Source organism: Drosophila guanche, unplaced genomic scaffold (genome assembly GCF_900245975.1).
Source record: "Drosophila guanche unplaced genomic scaffold, DGUA_6, whole genome shotgun sequence".
In the NCBI taxonomy this organism is placed as follows: Eukaryota; Metazoa; Arthropoda; class Insecta; order Diptera; family Drosophilidae; genus Drosophila; species Drosophila guanche.
The window spans coordinates 1,401,149-1,416,478 of NW_022995755.1; the positions used below are offsets into that span (position 1 = coordinate 1,401,149).

Sequence of the window (15,330 nt, forward strand, 5' to 3'; positions counted from 1 at the left end):
ATATAATCCGAGAGAAACGTTCCCCCATAGCCAGCCACTCCCCATGCCGCTCGGTGACCATCGTTTGACCGTATTAAGTGTTTAGTAGGGAGGGAAACCCACCCCCGACGCGCAGCCTAATCTGTTATGGGCCTGGACAATCTGTTTGTGTGAAAAGCCGTCGGCGATGCTGATTTAAGATTGAAAACTGGCAGAAGATGAAGGAGGAAAACTGTAACGAGAGTGTGATAAAATAATCCCACATGAGCGGTAGGGAGTGGGAGAGGGAGGGAGGCTGCTATTTGGAGTGCTGCCTCTACGTATTTCAATTGCAACAAAATGCGGGACATTTGCCGCCCGGCTTAGTCAATAATCAACGGCAAACTAGGACTGTGCGGGGAGCAGGGTCCGCCTTGTCCGCTGATCGGAATTGTTGCAGAATTGATGTTGATGTTGATGTTGATGTATGTGTACATCACACCACCACAGCACAGCACACTCTCAATAGAGAGTAGGCATATGAGGGCGGCGTGTCGAGACACACCACACCCATACAAAGAGAGAGAGAGAGAGAGAGAGAGAGAGCAGATCGGACGCGCGAGCCGCTCGGCAAATGAATTGATGGTTATTTTCAAAAATCCAACGACTGTCCACGCCATCAGTGCACAAATCAGTTGTGGAATCGCCCTCGAGCGGAAAAGTTCTACGCGCTCAGACGCGGCACATCACAAAACTTTCGAATCCCCAAGAACTCGGATCTCGGATCTCGGATCTCGGATTTGTGCATGGGACGCGGAAAATCAAACCAAAAACGAAACCAAAAATAACATAAAACAATTGTTCCACTGAAAGAACATTTAAGTAAAAGTAAATATAAATTGAAAATTATAATTATGTATACATATATGTAAATATGTATGTACAAATGTATTTACTATGTACATATGGCGCTGGTCAATTCTCCGAGCGGGGTTAAGACCCTTCGCAGGCAGGCGGCGATAATCACAATCAACGTTTTGGTCGTCGAGCTGTGCAAGCCTATGGATTGGATGACTCTCTCCCACTCTTCCACTCTCCCACTCGCTCAACGCTCTCCCATTCTGCGATTTCTCCGGAATGCAAAAATAAGTATGTATGATATGAAATGCGAAATTTATGTTATCTCCGCTCTGAAATTGTTCATTTACTTAATGTTATTCCGTAAGTACAATATAAATGCATTGTCTGTGCTGTGCAGCAGCGGAGCTTAAGCAATTGGAGCTCAGTCAGTGGCTTTAAAAGTGTCACAAACACACACACACACACAGCATTTTTTGGCTCAGTTTGGGTAATTGAATATAATTTAAATGTGGAATATAACTTAAATTTGTCCATTCAAGCAAAGAGACAGACTCCAAAGGAGCCAAATAACCATAAAATAAATTTATGAAGCTGTAATTGATGGCATTGCTGAGGCTTTCATTCTTAATGCCTGCACAATAAAACTTCTTAATTTATAAATTTGCATTAATAGTCACTGAAAAATGCACACATTAGGCTCAACTCAAATCAGTGAGTGGATCTCTAGTTGAATTTAGCAACAAAAAGATGCAGTTAATGGCACTCAGGAAGTGCATCAGATTTTCTGAGAATGACAATTGCCTGTCTGCCTGGATTCCCTTTACTTGGTGTCTGCATTGTGCTCTGATTAATCTATGTATATTCTAATTTAGCTGATGAATGCATTCAGGCAGCTGTTTATTGTACTTTTGTTTGCGGCCGACAAATGTCTTGTGCCGACAAATTGTTGCACATGCCAGAGAGTTTGTTTGCTGTGGCATTTTCTGCCTTTTTTTTGACAAGTACTTGACGCTGTAGTAGGCTGCACTCATAACCGAGAGCAGCAGCGACAATAAGACTGTGGCTGCCACACACACACATTCGCGTTCTGTGTGTATTTTTATTCGTTTAAATTCAATTGACTTTGAATGCTCCAGCAATGAAGGCAACAATACACAGACACGGCACAACACAACACAGAGCAGGGCCAGAGCCAGAGCCAGAGCCAGAGTCGTTGGTCGTTGTCGTCTGTCGAGAAGTAAATTTGAACGCTGTCGGCGAATACGGGCAACGGGCAACGGAAAACGAATGAGGGTCAATTAAGCCAATTTAAATTTAATAAACTTATGTATTATGTGCAAGAGGTTACTAGCCATAGCAATATGCCATCCATCCAAACATCTACATACACAAAATACATATGTAGGCAGGCAGGCAAACGAAGACCGAATGGAGGGGCAGTTATACTCGTGGATTTTCTATTTTTGGGGGAGGGTAGAGAGAATGGTACTATTTGTAGGAGATTGTATACAGATGGATGACACAGCTGCCACAGAAGGTTAAGTATCGTTTATAGATATTAATAACTCAAAAAAAAAAACGAAAAACTAAACGATAAAGTGCACAAGTTCAGAATACATTACAGAACGGATGGATGGATGCTTCAAGCTGTCAAACTGTGATGTCACTCCAAGCAAAACGAAGAAAGTACTCCATTTCCCAAAGAGTATTTGATTTATCATTGCAGAGAACAGAGGTCAAGGGTGAGTATTATTTGAGTACTTACCATTTCGGTTGCAGTTTTTTTGGCTGTTTGCTTTTCTAAGTACTAGTGCCGCAGGAGTTAGGTTCGTGTCCGCAATACCTCCTGCTGCCCAAGTGCTTATTAAAGCGGCATTGAACCCAACAAGAGAACAAGTTAAAAGCGCAGTGTAATGCTTCCATTTAGTTATAATTTAATTTGTATTTTTAATATATTTCTCCTAATACGTATAGTTACAAAAACTATCTTTTGACAAATTATACTAATCTTTGCATCTTGTTGTGTGTCTGTCTCCACGCTTCGAGCTTAGGTGTGACACTTTCTTGGCGGAAACTCTCAAACATTACACACAGGATGGAGGTACAAGCCGAAGAGGTGTTCGGTCCACACAGTCGAGAAAGTGTTGGATAAATACAAATCCCACCTCGGAGCTTGGCCTTTGCAATTGTTCTATATTATAAATGCTTAATTTACTTCCTAGGATTTGGATTGGGATTGGGGCAACAAACAAACATAAATACATCGAAGCGAACAACACATTTCCCTCACAATTAATTATGAACTATGTATGTACAAGTATCGTGTTAATTTCAAGTGTAAGTTTTGTTTGTTCTTTTCCTTTCTGTTTTGTGACTTTGTTCAGTTCTTCCGTGCGTCCTTGACAAGCGAGCTCTAGCATGGGTTCTACATACTATATGTATATGTAGATGTCCGTATTTATGTACGATTAATCATATATTTATGTACATTGCACTTAGTCCGACACTTAGGGCTACTTAGGCCTAGATAAATACAAGTTCTATGCGGTAGCTGGCTACACTTAAACACACTTCAAGTTAATCAGAAATTGAAAATCAATAGGTAATACTTTCATAGGAGGATATGGACATGATATTCTCACAAATGCGACTCCCGCAGAACTCTGCCGGGCCTGGAAGAGGAGTGCAGGTCCTGTTCAGATTAAATGGATACAAGGTTTTACATATATATGCTTTTGTTTATGTATATTTTTATGGCGTAAATTAGTTTGCAATTTCGGGGGATTCTGCGCACAACATTTACCGCGACCCTGGGGAAAGCGGGTTAGCTTTTAGCCTTGGTTCAAGCAAAGTGTTAGGCGGGAGGCGCAGTTCTTTTTTAGGATGTTCTGGCGATATGTTAAGTTGGAACCTCATGTCGGTAGATATAGGGGATATGAATGGGATCAAAACGTTAAACGATATGTTCTTTAGAAGTAGTTTCGTTCCAGAATGTTTTCCGTTGCAGTTTGAAGTTTTAGCTTTAGGTTTTCGGTACGTATAAATAGATACAACAACAGATAGATAGATGACAACGACTATTTACAAAGGAAAAAACGAGTGAGTGTATTTGTCTGTACACTTTTGGCATTGATTCGATGATGAATGCATTAAGTTACACAAAGATGCTTACGTGCTAGGAGAAGTCTTTCCTCAAACCATGCGAATAAATACGTCTAGCTGCTAGGATACGTTATTCCTTACGCTTACGTTTACGTTACGTTTACGATATCAAATTGTTTTAATACAGTTTCACGTTTTGCTCGCGTTAATTATGCATTTTGCTTTTGCTTTTGTTTTTGTACACTCAGAAGTAAGTATTTGTATATGCGACTATGGTATGTAGCATTTTGATGTATGTATATAGATGCATGTGTGTGTGTGTGTGTTAAGTTTATATACAACTTTCCTGTATGCGATTGGAAGTGGTGACTATCTCGGGACCGGTTCGAAAACGATATTCACTCAGCGAGGACGTCACCGATGGATGATTCGGACTGAGCAAACTAACCTCCATGGGCTGCGGTGTTAGATGGTATGAGGATGAGGGCGTCGATGTGCTCACGCTGTAATTCTGCGCACCCAGCGTCGGACTACAGGTGGTTATGCCCTTCCTATTGAGCGTAGCATAGCTCTGTGCCGGCGAAAGCGAAAAGGTAGAGAGAGAGAGGGAGAGAGAGAGAACCACAGATGACACCATGAAGGAAGGACCGAGCCCATCACCCCTATGCCCTCTCGTGGCATACTCACAATTTGCTTGCTGGGCCGAAAGGTATAGTGCAGCACCTCGTTGCCGGAACTGCTCATCAGGCCAATGCTGGACAGTCCCTCCGCAGCGCCCACTGTCTCGCAGCTGCCCTTCGCCAGCTCCGTCTCTCGCACGTAGTCGCGCTGCATGAGCCGTGTTGAGGGGCTGGCAAAGCCCGGCGGCGACACCAGACTCTTCAGTGGACGTTTTTCTAAGCAACAAAGGGAAGGTCCATGAAGGACTGTGCAGCACGGACTGTGTGGACTGCCACTTACCATACTGATTTGGTATAACATCTGGATCCGTATCATCGATATCCAACGAATCGGCCAGCGGACTGTGCCGTGTGCGTGCCGTCGAACGCAACGTTTCGCTGCCGAGGGACACCAGACCCATGGGCGAGCTCCCTTTGACCCCGTCCATGCCGACGCCGACACTCACCTCGCCCAGGTTGGCGCAATCGACCGCATTGCGATTATCACAATTAAGGGGCAGCAGGCTGTGGTGCGGCTGATGGTTCCCCTGCTCCGGCTGCCCGCCGTGCGCGCCCGGATGCAGCGGATCCAGCTGGCAGTCCGCCGGTATGCTCAGCTGCGTGTGCTTCGCAACCTTCAGGTTGTTATCCGTGCGCCTGCAGATTTAAATGAGGTCATTAGTGCCCAAAGCCACACAACGATTAGCCATTAGCCGCCGGCAAAACGCACCGATTCGAGAACCTCCGGTAGATGGCAGCCAGCATGATGCAGAAGATGGCAAAGAGGAGGCCACAGAAGAGGGTTAGACCCGCCAGGAACGGCGACAGCGGCATGGAGAGACCCGTTGAGGCACCTGCAAAAACGTAAATTTAATTTTTAAGCATAATTTCCAACTGTAGGCAGTCTTTGACTCACCCGTGAACTTGGCCACCCCCTTGAAGTTGATGTCATCGATGATGGTGGGCTCGGAGCGGCCCTTGGCATTGACAGCGAATATCACCATGCGGTAGGTGGCAGCCTGATCCAGATTATCAATGATAAAGGTGACGGGAGTGTGCTGTAGAGAATCGAAGAGGAATATTGATGTATTTTTTGATTATAAATAAACCAGAGAGCAACCCACCGAAACGGTGATATTCCTGGCCAATCGCAGGGTGTTCAACTCGACCAGTTCCAGCATGAAACCCTGTGGCAGGCCACCATCGAAGCCCTCAATGCAGTCCACTTGCAGCGAGTCCACCGATTGATTGGTCACCGAACAGTTTTGCAGCGGAAAGGGCCGACCTGCAGAGAGAGAGTTACAAAAGTTAAGTCCGAAATAATCTAGGACCCAGCCGGCGCTGTGCTTACCCGCGGCCACAATCTGAAAGACGCAGGGACTCTTCTGCATGCCAATGGAGTTCTTGCCCCAGCAGGATATTGTGCCATAGTCCAGGTCGGTGCTGGGCGTGTAGTTCAGTCGCGACATGCCCGTCTGCAACGAGAGGGAAGCATATCGATGGCAATGTGGAGTGACGACCGCTAACAACTCTATCAAGTGCGTGGCTTACCTCAGTGGAGTGCAGGCGGGCGGGCAGCTCGGTTTGCTCCCCCGACGAGTTGAAGGTCCAGTGGAAGGAGTCGGCCGGCGGTGAGGCATCCACTTCGCACTTGAGTGGCAGTGTCTCGTGCTTCAAGGCCCCGAGCAGCTCCTCATGCTCGGTGGCACAGATGGGTGCGTCTGCCGATGGCGAATAAATAATTACGAACACTCATTGAAATATTTAATGCCCCATTAGGAAGGGGCCCCAGAATGAATCTCAGTATGCGGGCAGCCCCCAGCAACACTTTTGGTCTTTAAACTGGCTTGAATTAATTTCGAATTTGGCTTCCAACATTTTGGCCAATGCAATCCCTGCCGCCTGTCTAAGCTCCTGCTGCCGCCGCTGCCGCCTCTTGTGGTCATTTGGAATATCATTTGGGGCCAGTGCCAGTACCAGTACCAGTACCAGTGGCGGTGGCAGTGCCAAGGCAATGCATTCATTGCGCCATAATCTTGGTCATTAACGTGAGCTGAGGGAAAGGGCATGAAAGTGGGTACTGGGCATGGCATGGCATTTCATGGTGTGGCTGACACACCTACTGGGCTTTTGTTTTTGGCTTTGGGCCAGAACAGAACCGAACAGAGAGCAGAAACCCCCCACTCCCACTCTAAATACATTAAGAGCCATTCAAACTGAAGGATTAAATTGGAAATTACATAGACGTTAGTTCAAAGCCAAAGTTTGGTGACTTTGTGGGGGTGTGGGCAGGGCGGTGGGGAATGGTGATTGTGAATGGGGCCGAGACGGTCGGGATTTGGCTAAGGTTTACTTACAGCGTATGCGCAATGTGACCGGATTACTTGGGCCTTTGCCCTCCGAGTTGACGGCGAGGCATGTGTAGTCACCGGCCGATGCACGTGAGACGCTCTGCAGCACCAGCGACTGATCCGAGAGGATGACGCCGGCGGAGATGTTGTGCTGCAGCTCCTTGCCCTAGATATACATATGGCACAGAGGTTGCCGAGGTGAGTGCCGAGCTCATCGAAGGGATAAATATTAAGTTTTCGCTTACGTTGTGGAACCAGGACATCTTGTATGGCTTGGGATTCGATTGAACGACGCACTCGAAGTACGCGTCATCGCCCTCTTTGATGTCGTCCGGGTTCAGGGATGAGCCAATCTTCAGCGTTGTTGTGGGTTGAACTGTGTGGAGGACAGAGATATGTTTTCCCAATTAAATTTCACCCGCTCCTCAATCTCTCTCTCTCTCTCTTTGTCTCTCCTTTCGCACACTTACAGTGGACAATGAGGCGCCATTTGTCCTCAATGGCGCTGCCGTCGATGAATTGATTTTCTGCCCGACATGTTAAATATTTGCCATCGTCGTCGCGTCCGGGCGTAAACGTCAGTATACTTAGAGATTGATTATCGGGTTCATTAAACTAAAAAAAGAAAACGCAAACAGAGTCCATTAGGAAATGAATAATGAAACGGAAAAGCAAAAGGAAACGAACAGAAAAGAAAATGAAAGAAAAGGAAAAGGAAAAGTAAAGCAGAGTCAAGGCCAGTCAATGCCAAGACATAAGCGAAAATGTAAACGAAAATTGTGGCAATTATAAGCAAACGCACATTCCACTTCCACTCACACATAAATACATAAACACAAATATATATGTACATAGTGTTGTTTGTACAATATTAATTTGTGTTTAATTAATGAGCTCCGAGACTTTGTGCATTCGAAATCAGTTCAGCTCCGCCTAACTTAACCCTAATCGAACCAAAACCAAAACCAAAGCGAAACAGAACGGAATGGAGTGGAGTGGAGTGGAGTGGCGTGCAGCTGGAACGAAATGGAACTGGCACTTACGTTCTTCGTTAGCTTCTTGAGCTGCTTGCTGCCCTTCCACCACGTAATGAGGGCGGGCGGCTTGGAGCCCGAACTCTTGCACTCAATGTCGTAGGTGCGATCGGCCGACACGAAGCGATCTTTCGTTAGTATGTGCACGGCCATCGGTTTTACTGTTAACAAAATTGAAATATTTACAGGGCTCATGCTGGTGCGTGCAAATTCCACTTACGATTCACGTCCAGAATGACGACCTTGTTGTTGGGTGGCGTCAGATTCGTGTTGCTGGCTACGCACACGAGCCGTGAGTTGAGATGCTGGCGGCCCACGTTGGGGTAGGACAGGTGGTTGATGGTCTTGCCATCGGGGCGCTGCTCGAAGGACTCATCGATGGCCGTGTTGTCCAAGTACCATGTGACATTGGGACGCGGTCGACCTGGAGACACAAGCAGCAGAAAAGTAAGAACATTGGAAGACAGGGGAGGAATGGGATGGGTAAACTTACCGCCTGAGACTTCGCAGGAGAGAACAATATCGTTGCCCTCATTGAAGGACTCCACATTGCTGGCCTTCTCATGCCTGTTCTGGCCATAGATGATGGGTCTGTCTGGGGGCACGATGACAGTTAGATTTATCTTCAGATTTCTCGTGGGCGAATTGCGAAAATCGACTCGGCACCGGTAGACGCCCTCGTCCTCGATGCGTATGTTGTCTATTTTGAGCTGGGCGGGATGGGTGGTGCTGCTGAAGTGGGCGCGTGTCCCAAAGGCCATCGGCGAGGACCACAGCCTCGCCTGCCCAAACTGACGCCCCCTCACATCGAAGCTGCAATGAAATATGGTTAGTCCCTGGGAGAGGCTTCAGCTCAAGCCTCCTGGGCTCCCGCCTGCACTCACTTGTAGATGGGCTCACCGTCGCCCTCGCGAAACCAGAGCACCATGTACACGGCATCGTCGCGTTCCAGCGGCGAGATGTCGCACGGCAGCATGGCCTGACGGCCCAGCACACCCTGGACCGATGTCAGCGGCACCGGTCGATCCAGCTCCTGGATGAGTTCATCGGGCTCGAGGTAGGAGCCACGCACTTGGCATGTCTCCAGCATGGCCAGCAGGAGCAACAGCAGGAGCAGCAAAGGGCCCATGCCCGTGCCAATGCCAAGGCTCCAGGGGAGCGAATAATGCAGCTTCAGTCGCCGCCAGCGGCTGTGGGGCTGTGGCTCTGGCTGTGACTGTGAATACGATTGTGACTTCTTGAGCTGCCGGCACATTATATCGATCGTTGCCTCGGGCTGCATGATATGATGCGGCGCTTCACCCTTCTTGTTTACTGAAAGTTGTCGCTTGTTAAGACTCTTCGTCTCTGTCGCTGTCGCTGTCGCTGTGTCTGTCTCTGTCTCTGTCTCTGCCTCCGGCGCTGCCTCTGCACATATTTATCAAGTGCTTATCGCATTTTCATCCATGTTGCCCAGAGTCGAGATGCCCGCCGTGCACCAGCACGACCAGCCGCCAGTGATGGAGGATGAGACGGCGCTGATTGGGTTGTCCTTTGGCTGCACAATGCAATAATTCAATTCATTAGTGGATAGGAAGTGAGTTCCCATTCAGAAGCAAATATGAGGGAAATATAATTCGAGTTTATCTCTTTCATTCTATTTTGTCCTTATACTTTTCCTTTTATTTAACTAAAATGTCTGCCTGCCTGTTTCTCGGGCAACGAATAATTTCTCCTCTCTCTGCCACACAAACAGTTCTAATAAACTACAAACTGGGACTTGGCTTTGAATTTCTGAATTTATTATAAAATGCAGAGAACATCCAACTACAATCAAATGTAATCCAATTCAAATATTTGTGCAGGCAAACATTTGAAATATTTATGTCTACGCTTCATTGAAAACGGCAAAAAAGAGTTTTCTTTTGGGACATTTTTGTTGTTGTGACAAATATGCTTTACAATATTATATAATATTTATGCTGTTTGAGCAATAAATTGTCCATTTGAGGTCTTTAATTCTCACTTCAGGGGAGAGACAACTGTGTCGTGTCATGGAAAATCCGTTGAGATAGGGACTGAAACACTTCTAATCCACTGTAGTATCTCGATTGTGTGGCATACCTTGAGGCGCTTGGGCATATTTCATGCCATTGAGGACTAATTATCTCGGCGAGGCATGAGAACACGACCCCCAGGGAGGGGCATTGTCCCCCCCAGAACTCCCAAAATGCTCAGTCAAACTTCATTTGGCCCAGCACCAAGGGCATTCATTTAAATATGTGATTGTTGTACGTTGTTCCACAGCGTGTCCATTGTGTGCGTGGCCACAATTAATAACCGCTGTCAATTCCACTCATTTTGCCAATAAATCAAAGAGATTACTCGAGAACAATGCCCGGCGTATCGGATCAACACTTCCCACACGTTTTCGCGAGTATTATGAGCTGCTTCAATGGCCAAATAAGTGAAGCTAACAGTTTTAGTTTTATTTACAGGAATCTCGGCAAATGCCATCTTCTAAATATATTCATATTTCTAAGCACCCAGAGAATGGGGTTCTGACGCACTCTCGGTCGTCTCATCAATGACTTTTAGTAGTGCTCGAAGTGACTGGAAGGTGCGCTCAATCTCTGGCCATCAACGTAATATTCTAAAAAATGTGAAGTCATTTATTTGGCACCCAAAAACCAAAAACGAAACGAAGATAAAACTCAAAACTGACAACATCATTTGCACAGATAGAGACAAAGAGACAGGGGGAGAGAGCTAGAGCTAGAGCTAGAGCTAAGAATGTAGAGTACGAGTGTGTTGGGCAGGTTATGGTTAGGAAAGTAACCATGATTGGCCTGGCCTGGTCAGTCACAGTCGTAAAAGATGATGATGATGATGGCCGGAATCTGTCAGTGGCAGAAGCTGCCTGCCTCTGGGTGTGAAAGGATGTCTGTCTGTCGCATCAGCATATGGCTGCCTGGCACCCAGCAGCATCCCAAATGCCCAGATCTGGCCCTGATAACAAAAGCGAAAAGAGTTATGGGTACGGCACGGTCCGGTCCGTGTCCGTGTCCATTCGCCACGAATATCTGAGATTCCAGGGCATTGGGCATAGCTCATGCTCATGCGTCCACTCAAAGTTATGGCCATAATGCCCCTTTATGGCCTTTTAATGTTATAACTTAATTAATTATTACGATACTCCACATCCCCCCAACCCAAAAAAACAAAAAAATAACACACAGAAAAAAAGACAAGCAAGACAACAACAGCGCCAATAAATGCTGCTCGTAAATATGCCGTCCACAATTTGACTATGAATGTTGATAGACAAAACACTTGGACTGGTCCACAGATACAGACACTGAGGCAGAAACATTGGCCATTGGGCTGGGCTACCCTTGCCGAGGGTAGTGCTACTTTGTCATCAAATATTGACTCTAGCTGAGGTTTGTACAGTGAACTTTTAGCTTTACAATTTATTTATAGTACCTTTCATGTTTATATTAAGATGCAAAAACTATTCCAAACTGTGAAACGATACATATAGTTCGAAGAAAACTACTTTTCTTGGTCTTTCATAATTTTAATCAATTGAATACTATTAACCACAAATATGCCTTCTCATCTGTATCTTTATAATCTCAATAATGCTCAAAGCCTTCTTTGATTTTATATAACTTCTTAGTTCAAAGAGAAATATTCATAAATATGAAGCCTAAACGTTGCCTAAACATCCTCCACAAAAGTTTCTTCCCTTAACAATATTTACGCCTAAACCAAAGTTGACCAACTAAAATGTCTACAAAGCGCTTAAGTTCATAGTTCAAACAAGATTTTTGTTGTTTTTGAAAGGGCATTTGCAGGCCTTGCGTGTTCGAATGTTCGACTGTTGGTCAGTTCCAAATTTGTTGGTCACTCCAAGCCAAACGAATGTATCGAATGCTGGAAAAACTGAACGCTGCGAACCGCACACCCAACTGCAAACCCAACTGAAAAGCAAACCGGTTTATCTCAATGAACTTGAATTCCTGCTCATATAAAATTCATTAGTTTTTATCTATTTTTATTGCGACAGAGAACAAACAATAGATGCGTTGATTTATTAATTATTTATTTTCATTTTACTTTACAAATAACGATAATTTCAGCTTCCAGCACAAAGGGCCAAAATGTAAAGCAAACAAAGCGATTCTGTTGGATTGTTCGACTGATTGAAGGTGTCGCAGAGCGCATATAAAAAGCCAGATAAACTGGAGGCCTCAAATGGCTTAAATGGAATTTAAATTCACACTTACAAAATTCGTAATTAAATTTACCTTCCCCCCCCTGGGCAGCGGTCGGGGGTATGCTAAGCGTTTTCTAATGGAAGCAATTAAAGTGAATGCTCCTCGTACTCGTGCTCGTACCCGTGCTCGTACCACCGGACGACACCCATTCCAAGTAGCCGTAAACTTGATTTCTTATGCACTCATCCGAGTTGGCCCCATGGGGGCTTTGTTCTCACATGAAGGTGCGAATTTTTCAGCCCGAAAGGAGATCAAAGATATTTGCATGAGGCACTCGCACCATCCCATCCCCACCCAGAACTACTCACACCCAACTAACCTCAGAGTTTGTCTCGTGTGTGTGTGTGTGTGTGTGTGCTTCCCCAAGGAGTGCTTCAGGTATTAATGGGTATAAATATCTCTTTGATGGGCAGCCGGTTATGAGCGAGCTGCGGACTTTAGTTTTGTTTGGTTTTGCTGGCCATTTGTACAAAACACCTTTAGCTTCTATACAAAATATGACAAGAAATCAACCGAAACCGGTTTCGGCTTTCAGTGTAATGTTGAGAAACACTCTTCGGTTGGGGAGGGGGAAGAAAAAACTGAGAAAAAAACACTGAAAAGTGTACGCCATGCTTAAAATGCTAAAAGATGTTTTTGGGTGCCACAAGCCCCAAGATCGAGTGCCTGGCGCTGGGCAGGTTGCTGCCTGACTGCCTGACTGCCTGTCGCCGGTTGCTGTGGTGTTTGTTGCTAATTAAGATTACAGACATCGATACTTTTCGGAACGCAGTGGCACGTTCAGATACATGGGAGTAGTATGACTTATAAAAAGCCTTCCCCTCCAGCAGATAGCTCCCCAAAGTGCTACATCAACGCCCAGTGACAGGTTGGCCAGGTTGGGCTTGTGTTTGTGTTTGTGTGTGTGATTGTGGTTTTGGTTACCTTTTGGCTTATTAATTATGTACCTTAATTTGCGATTATGCAGATATGTATGCATGAGCATAAATTTCGGTGGAAATAGGAGGACAAATAACTCACCTGCTAATGTATGTGCATATAGCAAAATGATTCAAAATGCTTCCATTCAATATTCCATCTTGTTCTGGCTTAATGGATCCACTGGTTTTATTTTATTCTGTTTTTCTTTATCTTTTTTGTGTGTTTCTTTTTGGTTTGGTTTTATTTTATTCCGATTTCGATTGGGCCAGTCCGGCCAGTCTTCGTCTAATGAGGGCCAGACACGCCGTCTCCACTGTAGCTGTAGCTTTAGCTGCGATGAAACCAGAGATAGATGTTTCAATGAAACGAGCCAACTGCACAACGGCCACTTCTTAACGAGCCAACAAACACTCGGACACCGTCCTTCCTCCCTATCCACACTTTGATTGCACTCTTAATTGGTTCGGATTTACGTTCACACCTCTCCAGTCCGTCTGTCTGTCCGTCTGTCTGCAGCTCAGTTTCGATTTCGTTAAGCGCACACTATCCCCGCACAATACATTTGTCATGTTGCCAAGTGTAATCAAGTGCCACTAAAGATCTCTCGAATCTCTCTCTCATTTTGACAACTATTACCATAACAAATCAGCGCGCCTGCCGGTGACAGGCGGCCAATTGAACCGCACAGCACCGCACCTCACCGCACCGCACCGCACAGTGCCACACTCCGAGCGAGGACACAAAAATATTTACACGGCACTATCGAAGGGCTGACTTGGATTGGGATTGGGGAAGCTCCTGCTTCTACTTAGAAGAGTGGTTGGGTAGATAGGTGGGAGCAGGAGTCGGAGTCACCAAAAACAACAACAACAGTGGAGGACGAGGACGAGGCCTGTGTGTGGGAACAGACGGTAAATGTAGTCCGTGCCCCGTGTCTGTGCCATATCCTTGTGCCTGTGTTCTCCTTTTTTTATGCCACAGTCGTAAATTCCAATTATCGACGAAGTCGGGGCACGGCAGCAGCGCCTGCGAGAGCGACAGCGACAGCGGCACCACAAACCGAGCAATGAGCCTGTCGAGTGGAGGCAGATTGTCGATTGAAGAGGAGTGGAGAGGGGAGAGAGGAGAAGAGTGGAGTGGAAAGTGGAGAGCGGAGAGCGGAAAGCGGAGTGGACTGATGTGGAGTGTAGCGGATTGGTTTCGAGTGTTGGTACAGGGGCATTGGGGGGAAATTAAAGCAATTTTCAAAGTCAGCCGCTACTGTTTCGGTTAGTTGTGGGACTTTTCACAGAATTTATTTGTGTTTTCTTTTTGGTTTACGTGGATAATCCTCTGGTAAAATGCAATTGAATTGCGGCTTCAACTTTTTGGTTTTGATTTCCGTTAGCGTTTCGATGCTGCAAAAATACCGGCAAACCGAACGAGTTCCGAGAGTACGAGCCACACACTACAAGTACGAATTACGAGTGCGAGTTGCGAGTAGGAGTCTGGGAGTCAGGGATTTCAGTGGGAGACACTTTGGTCATTGGATACGTTTCGGTATTAATGAATCATTTTGCATTTATCACTCTCGATGGTTTCATTAAGCACTTCAACAAATCCTGTACATATCCGAATACAATGCCAACCAGCAGCAGCCAGCAACACCAACACCTGTGCAGGCGCTTTACTCACTGATACGAAGACACAACGCGGCTCCTGTGCGTGTGTGTGTGTGTTTGTACGTGCGAGGGCCGCTTTAGATGGATACCCCGAAGCGAACGAACGGATTGGGCTACATTTCCACTTGGGACGCTCGCGTTTTTGTCCGTTTTCCGACAGCAACTTGTGTACCGTTATAGCTTCGCCCGAAGAATGCCCAGAGTTGTAGTCGTTGCGTTGTCTGCTTTGATTTCATTTCGAAATTCGAACTCCGCAAACAGCAAGCAAAGAAACGAAGAGAGCGAGCGCGCGCGACCGAAAGAGACCAAGAGAGAGAGAGAGAGGCGCATCCGAAGAGAGCGCGAAACGAAACGAAACGAAACTTGGCACACGATATTCGAATGGAGCGGCAGAGAGGGCATACCGTAATTTGTAGGCCGGACTAAGGCCAATCTTTAAAGCCAAACAAAAAGCAAACTGACAAATTTCCATTCAACCAACCAACCACCCAGCTCCCACCACCTCCTGCCTGGTCAGTTAT

General features: G+C 46.1%; 1 protein-coding gene across 3 annotated transcripts; it reads right to left on the reverse strand.

Annotated features, from left to right (window-relative positions):
* Positions 1-2,736: 2,736 nt before the first annotated feature.
* On the reverse strand, positions 2,737-14,992 carry LOC117589689 (protein turtle homolog A). 3 transcript variants are annotated; one of them, XM_034281845.1, is made up of 18 exons: positions 14,823-14,992; positions 13,248-13,479; positions 8,850-9,502; positions 8,459-8,778; positions 8,186-8,389; positions 7,975-8,126; positions 7,402-7,546; positions 7,177-7,307; positions 6,938-7,097; positions 6,132-6,301; positions 5,932-6,055; positions 5,705-5,865; positions 5,497-5,638; positions 5,311-5,434; positions 4,882-5,237; positions 4,609-4,817; positions 4,268-4,492; positions 2,737-3,511 (listed from the first exon to the last, which is right to left on the reverse strand). In XM_034281845.1, the coding sequence occupies exons 3-18, from the start codon at positions 9,245-9,247 to the stop codon at positions 3,458-3,460; spliced, it is 3,075 nt and encodes a 1,024-aa protein (XP_034137736.1). In that variant the 5' UTR covers positions 9,248-9,502; positions 13,248-13,479; positions 14,823-14,992; the 3' UTR covers positions 2,737-3,457. The 3 variants fall into 3 exon arrangements, with proteins under 3 accessions (XP_034137736.1, XP_034137739.1, XP_034137738.1); XM_034281848.1 differs by lacking the exon at positions 4,268-4,492; XM_034281847.1 differs by having other exon boundaries at positions 2,737-4,492.
* Positions 14,993-15,330: the final 338 nt, after the last annotated feature.

Coding starts and splice junctions, on each gene's coding strand:
- LOC117589689 (XM_034281845.1), bottom strand. CDS start 9,247: ATGCAGCCCGAGGCAACGATCGATATAATGTGCCGGCAGCTCAAGAAG. Junction 8,127..8,185: donor CGTCATTCTGGACGTGAATC/GTAAGTGGAATT, acceptor TTTTGTTAACAG/TAAAACCGATGGCCGTGCAC. Junction 7,547..7,974: donor TCAAGAAGCTAACGAAGAAC/GTAAGTGCCAGT, acceptor TTCTTTTTTTAG/TTTAATGAACCCGATAATCA.